Consider the following 15,180-nt stretch of genomic DNA (forward strand, 5'->3'; position numbering starts at 1 on the left):
TTTCCATTAGTTATGCAATATTTGTGTAAACTCATCGGAAATTCAAACAAAATTCATTGAAAATTCATTGCAAATTCATTGAAAATTCATCGGAAATTTAAACTCATCGGAATGGTGAGTCGGTGGCTCAGTTGGTAGCGTCGCGGACTTCGGGCCCAAGGCAGTAGTGTCGTGGTTCGTATCCTGGTCACTGCCACAAACTTAGTACAGTTCACCTCTGTACTGTACCGGCTCACCCCTTGCTTTGCTGGATACGTTCCACGCACAGATCTGTAGTCTATGTGGACAGGCAAATGCAAGGTTAAAAGAGGCCGCCAACCTCTTTAAAAAATGTGACATTTGTTTTTAAATAAGTTATTTGTTATAACCCCTTTACTTTTTTGCAATTGCTCGATTTCGAGCAACATGTACACTAGTTAAGTTTTATTTTCCTATCTAAATTTTTAATTGTTAAGATGATATCATTCATGAATTTAATATTATCCTTTCAATAAAAATAAATATAACATAATTCATGTAAAACATTATTCTAATACAAATACGTGGAAAACAAAGTAGAATAGATCGACTGGCCTTAAAACGTAATTGTTTTAGTTACGAGGTTTCTAAATTTGGTATTCGTGAATTTTTCACGAAACAAATTTACTATATAGGTAAAGCCGCACAGTGAAATATTTTGTGCTACTAGTCTTAGTTAACAAAACAAAATGATTTCGTTCCAGGGTCTTGTTTTGGGAAGTGTTCATTATCTTTAATAATGTACCAATACAACGTTTTATTACTTTAGATAATAAAACGTGCAATAGAAACACAACTAGACTCAGTAAGACGCTCACTACTAGGGTGACTCATCGCCGCCGGCGCGCCGTATGTCTCTACCAGTGGTTCCGGGGTTTGACGGTCAGCTTCAGTCCGCGCACCACATTGCCACTCTATACTGGTACAGTATTCCTTGCTCGCTGGTTCTATACCGCCCTTGCGGCCAATTCAGTAAAGGCCTTTCACACCGGCGTACTGTACGTTTTATTTTCAACAATGCTGTCCATGTTATCGGGCTCGTTCACACCGCCGCCATATTGTTATACCGACGCCATGTTGTTTTGATCACCCCTCCTCACTCCTCCCATTTGAAAAGGGGGAGAATGTTCTATTGTTCGACACTAATGGACTGTTGCCGCATTCTTTCGGCTCTGAAACCCAAACATCTCTTTCGGTGCTGTTGGATTTTAAAATCCAGCAACGTCGAACGTGATATTTGACAATTTGACACCAAAAACCTGATTCGGCACTGTTGGATTCGGTGCTATTGCACTCGATTTTGAAAAGGATATACAGTTCGGTACTATTGGAACCCGAACAGTTTTAAATCCATTAGTGCCGAATTGTTTTTAATAGCGTCTAACAGTGCCGAAAGAAGTTTTAAATCGTCCAACAGCATCGAACGAGTTCGGCACTATTGCATTCGGCACTATTGGATTTATTTTGCTTTCGGTACTAATGGATTCGGTACTAATGGACCACACCGATTGACCTTTTACCAACAGTTGAACATTTGTGAAACCTTTTTGATTTTAACTTTATTACATAAGAATGGTTTTATGATACATAACTAACTTTATTACATAAGAATAAATCAATGTAATTATTCATCGAGATGATTAACAAGAATTACATTTTTAGTCCAAGATTAGTATAAGATGCAATAATAAAATCGGGGTTTAATGAAAGTTTGCTGTGGGTATTTCTTTCGATGTTACATATTTGTGGGCGGGATGCTAGTGGGTTGCTAGTGTGTTGCTAGTGGGTTGTTAGTGTGTTGCTAGTGGGTTGCTAGTGTGTTGCTAGTGTGTTGCTAGTGTGTTGCTAGTGTGTTGCTAGTGTGTTGCTAGTGGGTTGCTAGTGTGTTGCTAGTGTGTTGCTAGTGTGTTGCTAGTGTGTTGCTAGTGTGTTGCTAGTGTGTTGCTAGTGTGTTGCTAGTGTGTTGCTAGTGTGTTGCTAGTGTGTTGCTAGTGTGTTGCTAGTGTGTTGCTAGTGTGTTGCTAGTGTGTTGCTAGTGTGTTGCTAGTGTGTTGCTAGTGGGTTGCTAGTGTGTTGCTAGTGGGTTGCTAGTAGTGTGTTGCTAGTGGGTTGCTAGTGTGTTGCTAGTGCGTTGCTAGTGTGGTGCTAGTGTGGTGCTAGTGTGTTGCTAGTGGGTTGCTAGTGTGTTGCTAGTGGGTTTCTAGTGGGTTGCTAGTGTGTTGCTAGTGGGTTGCTAGTGTGTTGCTAGTGTGTTGCTAGTGTGTTGCTAGTGGGTTGCTAGTGTGTTGCTAGTGGGTTGCTAGTGTAGTGTGTTGTTAGTGTGTTGCTAGTGGGTTGCTAGTGGGTTGCTGGTGGGTTGCTAGTGGGTTGCTCGTGGGTTGCTAGTGGGTTGCTAGCGGGTTGCTAGTGGGTTGTTTAGAGTTTCGGACTTTGGTGTGGGAGGAACGGGTTTGATTCACGAGACATCCACAAATCAAATGGGTTTGGAACTCTTTACAAAAAAAGCCTTTGTACCTCCTATAAACCTCTATGAAACACGCTATAGACGTAGACGAAAATAATGAAATGTAAACCAGAAGGGGGTCTGTCTACATCTTAAAAGTATTAAAGTTCTACGCTTCTGAAATATATTTAGTTTTACTAAAGCAAGTCATCCAGTTGTAGAGTCTTTATATTGTAATATGTGTATTCCATTATAGTTAGATTTTTCTTATGTAAGTTTGTGTAAATATATGTACTGCATTATCATAGAAATTTCTAATATTTTGTATTTTACATGCAGCATTGGACTTATAAAGGTAATCTTTTCAACTAATTGTTTAAACTTCATTACATATAAATATATTTTACATGAAATAAGATAAAACTAGAGTTGAAGATCACTTGTTTCATGTTTAAAAACAACTCCTTGGTAAGTTTGCAATTTCGTGAACCTTTATTAATACTACAAATTAGGTAGATTATTAAAAACGTGTGTGCAGCTTTTAAATATTAAAAGCCGTAGCAGTGCGGTAATTACATTTCTAATACTTTAGAACATAATATTTCATTTCATTTAAGCATTCAGTGCAAGCCTACCTAAATAATGTTATAAATACATAAATATGTAACACAGAATTTTTAATATGCACGAGATAACAGCTTAAAACCCCTGCTTTACTTGTTTACGGATGTTTTACTGAGAAGAGCTTAACTATAAAGTCTTCAGAACTGAGAAATGAAATTAAAAATGGAGTTAAAGCACTAAGCACGCTTTCAACTTTTGAGGGACTAAAAAGATAATGACAAGGTTTTAACAGTTTCCCCTAGTTTACGTAAAACTTATCATTAATTTCTCCGAATGATTCTTAGCAGATTACAAACTATGTTCTTAGACTTAAAGTATTTTGCGTCAATATTTAAAATATTTTCCCTCTTCTCCATGAACAAAATTCACGACAGTGGACTATATTGTAGATAAAGTCGATATTTTAGATTAAGTCACTATTTTAGTCAAAGATAATTATTTTACTGTGAAAAAATACTTTAAGCTTTTATTTTTTTTCACAATAAGAATAATTGGTACTTTCCTGTTAAGAGGAACATTCATTATTATAGATGATTTCTTTTCGATATATTGATATGTTTGTTTTCCACATTCCACCTGTTTTAATATCCTTCAAACGCATTTAAATTACATATAGACAGACATACATACATATCAAACATGTCTAAGTTATACCGTTGTTATACTTGGTTCTATTATACCCGTACTCAATAAAACTACTTATGATATGCTTTCATAACTGCGTTCTCTAGTCGACTGTCCGTCCTTTCGTCTCCAGAATGGGGATGGGAGCTGAAGGTTCAAAGACCAGATTTGGCTATTATTGTAGGCTATTGTATAAATGAACTAAAATATCTTCTGTTATACTTCAAACTAAATAATCACTTTACTACAGGTTCAATAACCGTGTTATTGAGTTATAGCTCGTATTAGGGAATAGGATAAAGAACTAATATTGTTTAGGCAAAAATAATAGCCTATATATTGGACTAAGAAATGAAAGTTTGATGACACAAAAGGCATATGGGGAATAAGCTATCAAACGGAATTTTAAAATGTTACAGCAAGTTTGGTTAGTTAGGTTAGTTTGGTTAGTTAGGTTAGTTTAAAACAATTTAATTTCAATATAATTTTTTTATTGTTTGTTGATACTGAACAATATTTATTTATCGTAGTTGTCAGCTGATAAGATTCAATTTGTTCATATCAATATAGCAAATAAAAAAATAAAATATCGATATACCGAAAATAAATCATCGATAGTAATGAATGTTCACTTTAACAGGAAAGTACCGAATAACTTTATGTTTTACATAGCTTACTTAATAAACTATCTTGTAAATAAATTTTCGGCTGTTCCAAATGGAAATGCGTATTTACCATACAAACCACGTAATGTACACATGTTGAAAAAAGCTACGCTAATAAACTTCAGCGCATTATTCATTTTAATTACTCTCAGGGGAAATCCATTCCTTACCTCAACTTGAGCCTAAACAAAAACATATTGCCAACCGGGGATTCTCTTACTTTGGTTTACAGAATTAGATAAATAGACTCATTCTCGTTTACAAATAAAAAACGGACGTATTTTCATTGCATATAAGGTATGGTTTTAGTATACGTTCGGTAATTTCATACAAAATACGAGAATTAGTTTTATTTCCACATATGGCTAGGAACTTTTGTATGACGATGACCATGGATTTTTAATAAAAAAAGTACAAATGGTATAAAAGTATTTTATTTTCGAGTTACAGGTTGCTTATATTTTAACTAATTTTTATTAAAATAAAATAAACTATATAGTTTTCCAGAAATATTAACAATTAAATGGTGAATCATTTAACTAAATAAATTGCTCAAAATATTAAAATGAACTCTACAACAGATATCGCAATCGAGCTGTTTTTTTTATCGATTTAAGCTGTTGATTTTATTTAAGTAGTTGCGTTGTCTGTTAGGTAATTTGTGTAACATAACAAGGGAAGTCGTTAAATAGTATATTTGACACGTCAGTTTTACGTTTAATTTGATCATGAACAACTACCAGGATCATAATGATCAGATATGATGAGAATAGCTAATGAGTATAGCTTATTATGACCATTTCATTCTACGTGCATATGTAACACTATGGGTTTGGTATCATTTGAAGTCTTGCACTGTGTATACGTGCTTATATAGACATTCTAACTTAGCATTAGAAAATAATTTGATCATATAGAATTATTCTTTATATGTTATTTACTAAGAAAAAAAATTGTAGTGTTAAGTTTGTGTAATGTTTGGGTCGTTATAATGTTTTAGCGTGCCAATTTGAAATTGTTCGAGTTTAAATTCCACCATCACCAACCTTTTTCGGCAAAATATTACTAGAACCTGTATTTTGAGATCGAATTCGAGTAATAAGTCATTTTATGAATAATTTTTGAAGACTGCTTATGCATATGAGACCTTCTTCTATGGAGAGCCGTATAAATTTGATATCGGTGCAGGTAGAAACAAGGTATGGAAACTGAATAACATAGTACCTTCGAGATGAACCCAGCATCAATAAAAGCTACCTCAAAATGACCGTCTTTTTCCACTTCCATTTAGAAAATGACCTGCTGAATAAGAGAACAGGCTCACGTGGTCGTCTTGCCTCCTGATGGGGTCCTTCGTATTCTGGTCTGAAATGATTACAGACAACAAGAGAATCATATCCAGCTATTGTAATTTCGTTATGGTGTTTCAAGCTAATTGTAACATTAAAACAGCGATGAAAAATGATGTCTTGGAAAATGTTTAGAGAAAAAAATTGTATTCAATACATTAACTATACCATATATGCAAATAGTAATAGAAGTTGTTAAATTAATTTTATTCCGTATTCCACTTAGTATCAATAGTACATGCACGGTTATTACAAGGCTAATTGCAAAATTACAACCTTTTGAACACATATTCTACTTGTAACCTAGTTTGGCATGTCTATATTATTCATTAAACACATTTACTTAATAAGTTTTAATTAAAGCACTAATGTTGTGTATTATCTCTCTTCTGGCCCAGAGATTTTATAAGATTTTATACGTTACGTTGAAGACTAAAAAAAAAACTAAGTTACTAAATAGAATTATAGATACTTACGATCCAAGCTATTGTATGGTAACTTTTATTAAAGTAAAGTTTATCGATTGTAATAATCCAACGACTAAGAAGAACTATAACAAATCAGCCCAGAATAGGATTAATTTTCTAAGAAGATTTTATGCATCGACGATAAAGCATCTCGTTAAGGGTTGTAAAATAGACTCTTGAAGATAATTTGATCTCAAACAATAAAGGGTCATCAATAGGAAGCACAGCTTGGAGGTATTGAATTTCGATGTCAATTAGAAAACTCCACAAACTACGAAGTTAACTTTAATTTGATCTTTGTTCTTCTGATAGTTTTCTCTGTACACTAGAATTTCAAACAAACTTATCTCTAGGAATTAATAGCTCTCAGTGTTCATATTTTCATGAGAGTTATGAACCTTAATTCACTATTCAAGTTAAAAAACATGATTGGTGCATGTATTCGTATCTAAAGAACTGTGGTATAACGTAATAACCTTCTGTGTTAGGATAAAGGGCATATTTGTCTTTTGCAGTTCCTTCCTAAAAAAAATTAATTTTTTCTGTTCAAATTAATTATTTTGTTTCTTAGAAACACCTGGTAAATATTATAAGGGTTTAAATTCCAAAAAAGGGGTTGTTAAAGGAAATACATTCAACAAAAATAATTTCTAACGTATCAATTTGCCAATAATTTGTAGAAATATTTCAAGAAATAAAGCGGTAAACAGAATTATAGGCAATAAATAATTATGACCCAAAACATAGGTTTTGTAGACTAAATTATGTGTAAAACATTTGTGAATGCGAAACACCTTGGGAAAGGTAAAGGTACGGGATGAGTAACTTCAACGTACTCACAGTGTACCTTGTCTCGTCTCATCAACTTCTGTGAAGCCTCAAAAAGGTCATTAGTAAGAGTGCCTAGCCATGCTTACGCTTGACCTCTACGTGTGCTACAAATAGAACCAACAACTCTTACTGGGTTGATATACATCATTGTTAGCCGGTAATCTAGGTCTTGATAAAAGGAGAAAATTTTTTATATGCAATCAATTTTCTGGATAAAAACTATTTTTATTCCTCTACGATACAATATAAATTAAAACCAATATGATAGCTTAAAGCATCAGTTTTCAATTACACTAAGACCTTTTTAAAATATAGTAAGAAAATTGAACCATTAGAGCTTGATATAATATCCAATGTAATACATCTTAAGTAATCAATATTTTTAACCATTTACCGATAGTTTATCGTTGATATAATGCAATACTGCTATTCGTTTTGCTGAACATATTAAATTGGTATTAAAATTGAACTTAATTTCACCCTAATTACGAAGTACAAAAATAACTATATAAAATAAAAACCTTTACTATATAAAGCTGTTAGTTGTTAGGGAAGATAATTCTTTTGTAGATGCTATTTTTGTAGATTAAATTTACATAGTATCCTATTGAACCTTTATACGTATATATTACAATTTATATTAATTAAACATATTTGATGTAAAAATACAATTTTAAAACTACTATTGTTTTTTTTAATTCAAAGTAGAATTTGAGATATCATGAATATTCTTACATCAAAATACTTTATTTATTAATACTTCTTAGTGATATGTAAAAATAAATCAATCAAAACATCATACTACTGTAAAAAAATCGGCTTGAAAATGCAAACCATTATTGATCATTGAATAAAGGTTATTTTTGATATTTAAGATTATAAAAGGTTATTTAAGATGAAATGAGCAATCTTAGAACAATCCCTGAATGGTAAAATTAAATCAAATGAATATTAAAACCTATAAGGTGTTTTACATATTACTTTCATGGTTGTATGGTTGTATTCACTCGGGATTAAAAAATTTGACTTATAATGCAATTTTTCATTCCGGATCGATCTGAGAATACTAAAAAAGTTAAAATAATATAACATCCTCGTAGTTTGATTCGACTACAACCTGGTCTAAAGATAGAGGCCAGACTATTGCAATGTAACTCGATTGCAATGCTGCAATAAGCACGAATGTCCAGCACTAATGGACTTATAATCCTAGTCCTGATATAGAGCTTGTATGAGATTTATAGGCTGCAATATCATTTATATTTAACCCTATTTGCTTATTCACAATTGTAAATTCTGTTTATACGAAGTGTGTAAAATAGCGTAGCATTTTGCATACTTTGATAATACGTACATAATAATTATTGGGTGGAGAGGATGTTTCTTAAAATTTGTCGCAGTTAGTTGCCATCAAAATTTCGTCCAAGACCAAAACATAATTTGACATCTATTTACCTTTATAATATAACGGTAATAAACCACTGATACTGGTATGTAAAATTTTAAGAAATATTTTGTGCTTACATTATTTCAATAACATCATCATCTAAATATTTTAGCGATCCCATAAAAAATGGTCATTGGGTAAAGATACGTTAGCCATCGCTTATTTTGTAAATAATAAGCTTGAATTGTTAACTTTGACTTTAGATAAACTTTTATAACTAATTATGTTGTTTGTTTACATCTCCCTTGGCCTATCATGTTTTTTTTTTCAAAGTCTTGACATGACTTAGATTTGCGTTCTGATATTACTTTTAAAACTAATGTGTATCCAAAATAAAATGCCTTCTCGTGGCCTTTTGATTATCTTATATTATTGTTGGAACTTTATTTCGTGGAAAATAGAATCTGTACAAATACGTTCACGATTTGTTGAAATAAATAATTTGATTATATTTGTTTAGGATTTATTTGTTTTAATTAGTTATAGCTATTTGAGATACGAATTTGCTCTTACTTATATTTTAAAATAAACATATGAATAATTGAAAGTAACTGTTTAATAAGGCTTAAAGAGTTAAACAAATATCTATCTGGGTTAATTGAACAGTCTATCTATATCTGTTCAACAAGATATTAAAATCGCATAGCATTTTTGTTCTAGTTATCAACTACAAGCTATTTTGACGTTCTATTTATTCTTATAGCATGTATTCAATTACAACTTAATTGAGTTCAAAATTTAGTTTCAATATATAGTTCAAAATATAGTTGAAAATGTGTAATTGCCATGCAGAAATGTAAACTTTCCACCAATAATGTTCAACAGAGCGTTCATATATCATCTGCTTGATGAAACGTGAAACTAGATCTTTGATTAAATATTTCTGTCTTACCTACGATTAGTAACCTATATTATCACCTAAATATTTAGTAATTTTTAAATCTTTACAATTATTATGATAAAAATCTATGATAGTTGGAAACAATTTTTACAGTCAAGTATAACATTATTTTTAGTGTTTTAATATGTGCTTTAAAATACTCGAGTTAAATTACATAATCGACACTAGGTTAAAAATTCAGCCATCATAAAGTAATATTAATGTGTAAGATTCATATCTTGTTTGAAAAAAGTAATTCTTCCATTCAACTTTTTTTTAAATAATAAAAATGTAATTAAAGTCTTGTAAGTAAAGATGGTTAAGAAAAAAGTGAACTTTTTCATTTTTGCTACAGTATTTGAATAAGATGGGTCATATTGTAAAGTAAATACTTCTTAATTGGGTAGTTGTGTGCAAGTTGGCTAAAACTATTTTAAAACGATACCTAATGTGTATAATCTAATTGAAGGTTAGAACAGATCAGTGTAGGCCTATGTGGACTGGGGAACAGTTTGAAACAAAATAGATAGAGGAAGATAGCGCGGAGTACCTTATTGTTTAGGGGAACCTTATTTTATAGTGGTATGAAGGTAAAAGCCTTGAGGCCAAGTAAGGTAACGTTCAAGCTTTTCGAAATTGATGTTTGAAGTTATTTACTTAGGGGTACGTATTCAGCATTTCCATCCTTTGGTTTCATTACTGTTCTTTGTGTTTCTGAATATTTTTCGAGAATAAAGTATGTTTTGATACTTAACTTGATCCCTGAAACCGAAGAAATTGTAAAATAAGATTAATGAAAAAGTCATCCACCCGAACTATTTAGTTAAAAATCATAGTTTAAAAAAACTACAAATATAAACAGTCTACAACAAAATTCACGTAAGTGAAGTAACGATAAACCTTCTAATATGTATAAGTGTCCACATACCGAATAAATATTTTGCTCCATTTTATTTGATGTACTCTTTATAGCTTATTTAGTGAATGCTACTGTTATTAACCTATACTATTCTGAAGTAAATAAGTTTAGTTGGTGACTGTGATAAACGGGTTATTCTGTAAATCACTTTTTTATGTACTAACAAAGACTCTTTATTCTGTATTATCTAAGGGGAAAGAAGACATTATTTGTTTGCACTCCGTGATATGATCGTTTCGTAATACTGTCAGTTCTGAGTAGGATAATAATCAACGGATACTACTATACTAATGGATTTATAAACCTCCCGTGCTGCAGGGATGTTCTTGATTAATTACCAGATGATTAACCGAATCGTTCTAACATATAATGAACTAGTTTTAATTAAATGATTATTGAACGATAGTGGTAGCACAGGATGTGATTTTCTTTCAAAACATGTCTTTTTGTTGTAAAGTGTACATGCGTTAGTCATAAGTCATCATAATTGATTGTTGTAAAATATTAGTGTTAAAAAAATCAACGTATTTTTAAAATGAAAATTCTACTTATTTTAAGTACTATTAAAGTCATTTATAGATAAGCATAGTTCAAGTTACAAAAGGCTTTTATTTTGCTGAAAAATAAGAACTGCAGTAATGCCAATACCACATCACTAAATATTACTGTTTTTTTCTCAAAATTAAACGTTAAAAATCTTGTTAGTTTTCTAAAATGCAAAATATTATTTATCTTATGCATCTAGAGAAGAAATTAAAAAGTTTTACATATAGGTAAATATAGTTAGGCCAACAAAATATAAAAAAAAAACTATTCATTTGCTTAAAAACGTATTTAGGTTAGGGAAGGTAGTAACTAAGTATTATTCTGTCTGTGACATTATTAAGGTAACTCACAATGATTACATTTCTTGAAATGCAATATGTTATTCTTTTTTTACTGTTCAAGGTTAGCTTAAAAGTAAAACAAATTTAAATAGTACACAGCTTATGTTGTGAATTCGAATCAACACAGACATGCAATATTCAATAAAAACATGAATCAGATTTGGTCGGTTTTCTGTATAGTAACAACCAATCGGTCACCCAACATTCTTATCTTAGTCATGTATTAAAGCATAAACCATGTACGGTAGCCTTTTAAAATTTGTTGATAGTTAACTAATTGCAATTTTAAGTAAAGAAACTTCATATGTTATCAATATTGCTGATTGTTGAACGGAAAGCAAAGCTTAGCTGAGCTTGTGATGCAATCATTTGCTTGACATAACTGTCATAACGAGCTGTGATCCGAGCCTGTCATTGTTCAGACTATTCCAACCATAGGTGGAATCCGGTTAACAAGGAGCACAAAGTATGCATAGTAATTGTATTGACTATAATCATAATTATAGTTAGTCATAACTTCTTCATAAGAAGTTATAACTTCTTTTTAATACCTTTAATCTAATGATAGTTTAATTACAGTTGTGAATAATATAAAATATAATTATATCTTTTCATTATTTCATTGAACGAAGTATATTCTATACATGGCAAAATTGTGACATATACATGTAAAATATAAATGTACAGTTACCTTTTTGAGCACATGTCTATGAACTTACTGGATGGATAATCCATTAATAATAATCTATTAGCTTAATTCAATTAATCTTCTACTGAACTTTTAGCAGCACTATGAACGACCAACTGCCCAGCTGACATTGGATGGTTAGTGAAGGAAAGATTTCTGAATACAAAACCAGAAAAACTTCAAAAACTAATAATAATCCATTCATTTCATCTCGGGAATTAAAAAAAACACTAAACGAATTTATATAATTATTTATTACTTCTATTATATATACGTTTTTCATTCATAGTAAAAAAGGTTATTCAGTCTGTAAAAAATTGTGGTTTTTTTTTAATGTCAAAGGTGTTACCATAGTATTTGGATAATGAAGGTAAACTTTTCATCCTCATCTTATTGTAAAATCTGAAGGATATTTAGGTGTTAATTTTGGGGCCTGGTTAACTTAAAGTGTATTGATCTTTAGTGTACATATTTTGAAGTGTAATTTTTAGTGATTTTGAAGTGTAGAAGTTTAAAAAAATCTTGTTTCAGGGTAAAATTTCAAAAATTAATTTTTACTCGCTAGTTGTAAGGTTTACCTGGATGCCGCTTAATATAGTTTGTTATTGTTAGAAAGTTTGAATTCATTCGAAAAACAAAAAATAAATAGTAAACACAAAATCTCGCTTTTAATTTACCGGACCGAAACACGAATTTAAGATAAAAAATCTGTATGAATATAGTTACAATCTGTATTACCAATATGAATTCAAATATAAATTCTTATGGAATGTAAAACCTGATCAAGATCCTGGAAGTGATACAGAATTTCGTTGCAGGATCGCCGTCTTGTCCGACACCAGGTGGCCCGCCTTCTCCAAGTAGATCCCCCAAAATCCCCCCTAAGCCCAAGAAGGATAAGAACAGTTCGCAGTCGCAGAAGAAGTTCCTCCAGAAGCAGGAGCAGTACGACAGAAACGTAAAGATGGCGGCTGCTGGTGAGGGAACACTGAGAGACCTGTCACATCCTTCTCTCAACGATCAGTTGAAGAACCACAACGCCGTCACGTTCAAACTCGTCCGAACAGGTAAACTCAAAATGCTTTACTCTGGTCATTGGTCAGTGTTTGCAATGCTATCACTTGTACTAGGTAATGTTGGCATATAGTATATTCTTTACACCACAGGTTTTGATAACCGCTAGGCATATTTACTATCATAGTTTGATATTTTCTATTTAATCAAGAGTTATCAAGATTTTATATTTGTGTTCCAAAAGTATTCTCCAAAAATATCCGTAAGGTGACTGGATACATCAAACGTCCCAAAAGCATAAACTTTATAGATGACGAGGTTACTTCTGAATAAAATAATATGTTATTACTGTTGAACACATTTCTATATTTCAAACTTTTTTCATTTTCCATGTTTCCTATTTTTTGGAAGAGCCATGCATATCATAACTTTAAAATGTTTTCATGTGTTGTTTTGAATTGGAAAGTGGTACACAGTAAGATACTGTACAATCCGTGAAATAATAGTTTAAATTTGTTCGGAAAAGATCTCTTTGCTAGTTGTTTGATACTTGTGTTTTTGTAAAAGTAATCCCGGAGAAATTGAATCCAAATTGAGAAAGTTGATATGACGAGAAAGAGCAAAATGTTGAAGATGGAGTTTGGCAATGGGAGTTGGCGTGGTTTTACTTTGGGATAAGAATGCGAGCAAAGCCTTTCAACAACATGGACTTTGAGACAAAGAATTGGCGACGTTCGGTTTTATATTGCTCGTGAGAGGTTTTGAATTGCACGTGCAAGGTTTTGCATCATCCGTGTTACACAAACATGGGATCAAGTGTTTAACTAAAGAATACATTGTGTTCTTATTCACTTTTACGGCAAGGTAAGTAAAAAATAAATATTCGATTTTTTTCATATCTTTTTGGAATTCTATTTAAATCTATTTTAGATTGAAACTGTTAGTAGCACTAACACAGCGCTTTTGTTCATGCATAGCGTTTATTTCACGATATGAGTGCATCTAGTAATACATAGAATAGTTTCCCATGTTAACCTTATGAGAAATGGAATTATTTAATCTTAACAGCTGTTTCAATTAAACAAGTTGGTTCTGTTCTATGATGTTCAATAGCATTAAAGTTACAAGGATTACCAAAAGAGTGCAGCACTATTATTTCTTTTTCATTTATGACAACAGCTAATTTGCAACCAAAAGGTGTGAGCGTAGCGAAAGAACTTCAACCTGGAGGCGAGTTAGCGTAGCGAACGAGCTAACCTGAAGGCAAGTGAGCGCAGCGAACGAGCTCCAACCTAAAGGTGAGTGAGCGTAGCAACGAGCTCCAACCTAAAGGTGAGTGAGCGTAGCGAACAACCTTCAACCAGGACGTGATTGTGCCATGCGAACGAGATAATCTTGAAAATTAAGAAGTTAAACGGGGCAAAGCCCGCGGGTTACAGCTAGTTATAAAATAAAATCATATTATTACCAACAAAATGGGTTGAGCTTCTATTATGAGTTATAAGAAATTCAAATACTCCTTTTACTATTTGACGATATACTGTGAATGTATAGTTACTTGTCAAAATCACTTTGGGTAAAATAATTGTTTAGCAAATTATTATTATTAACATATGTGAAAGTATGGATGGTATCAAACTATTTTAACTCACAAACTCAAAAGTCAATTTTATTACTTAAAATGTACCTACAAAACCTTAGTTTTGGCCAATATATTTTTGTATAGATGTACCAATTGGCCAAATTATTATTACCAAATTATTACCAATACATTATGGTATACTTTGGCTACGGTACCAAAAGTTATTGGCCAAAACTAAGGGTTTGTAGGTACATTAAAAAAAAAGGAATTTAACGCTTATAATTATGTAAACAATAGACACGTTTCGCAAACTGGCTGCACAGTTAAAAATAAAAAGCGAATTACGTAGCTCGGTCATGATTCCACGATGTAAACTAAATCCAATCTTTATCTGCCAAGGCGGGGACGTGTATCCCGTGTTATCCAACACGGATCTTCCAATCTACACTGTTGAAGCTAAAGCGATTATTTTGTTTTATTGCCAACTTTCAGTAAATATTCTCAATAATTATAAACGTGTAATAGTTCAAGAAAATGCCAAACAGTTTTTTTCTATATCACCACCCTTAGATTGCTTGGACCTTTTTGGACGGGAGGGAAGCTGTTACTGCCTTCAATAAAACATAATTACGGAGGGGTATGATTTTGTAACCATATAGTTTTACTCAATCATACGTTTTCAATCAAATATCTCTACGTTCGTACGTGCACCGATGCCTAAAATACAAGTTGAAGGTTTTGA

At 32.0% G+C, this 15,180-nt stretch overlaps 1 protein-coding gene across 1 annotated transcript in view; it reads left to right on the forward strand.

The window, feature by feature from the left end:
* The window catches only part of LOC128995144 (uncharacterized), a 298,362-nt gene that overhangs the window by 114,769 nt on the left and 168,413 nt on the right, over positions 1–15,180 (forward strand). The window contains exon 3 of the mRNA XM_054420057.1: positions 12,661–12,909. Within this exon, the coding sequence (XP_054276032.1) occupies positions 12,661–12,909 (249 nt within the window). The remainder of the gene's footprint in view (positions 1–12,660; positions 12,910–15,180) is intronic.

This window comes from Macrosteles quadrilineatus, unplaced genomic scaffold (genome assembly GCF_028750875.1).
Source record: "Macrosteles quadrilineatus isolate MER2022 unplaced genomic scaffold, UCM_ALF_1.0 Scaffold_5__1_contigs__length_97177068, whole genome shotgun sequence".
NCBI lineage: Eukaryota > Metazoa > Arthropoda > Insecta > Hemiptera > Cicadellidae > Macrosteles > Macrosteles quadrilineatus.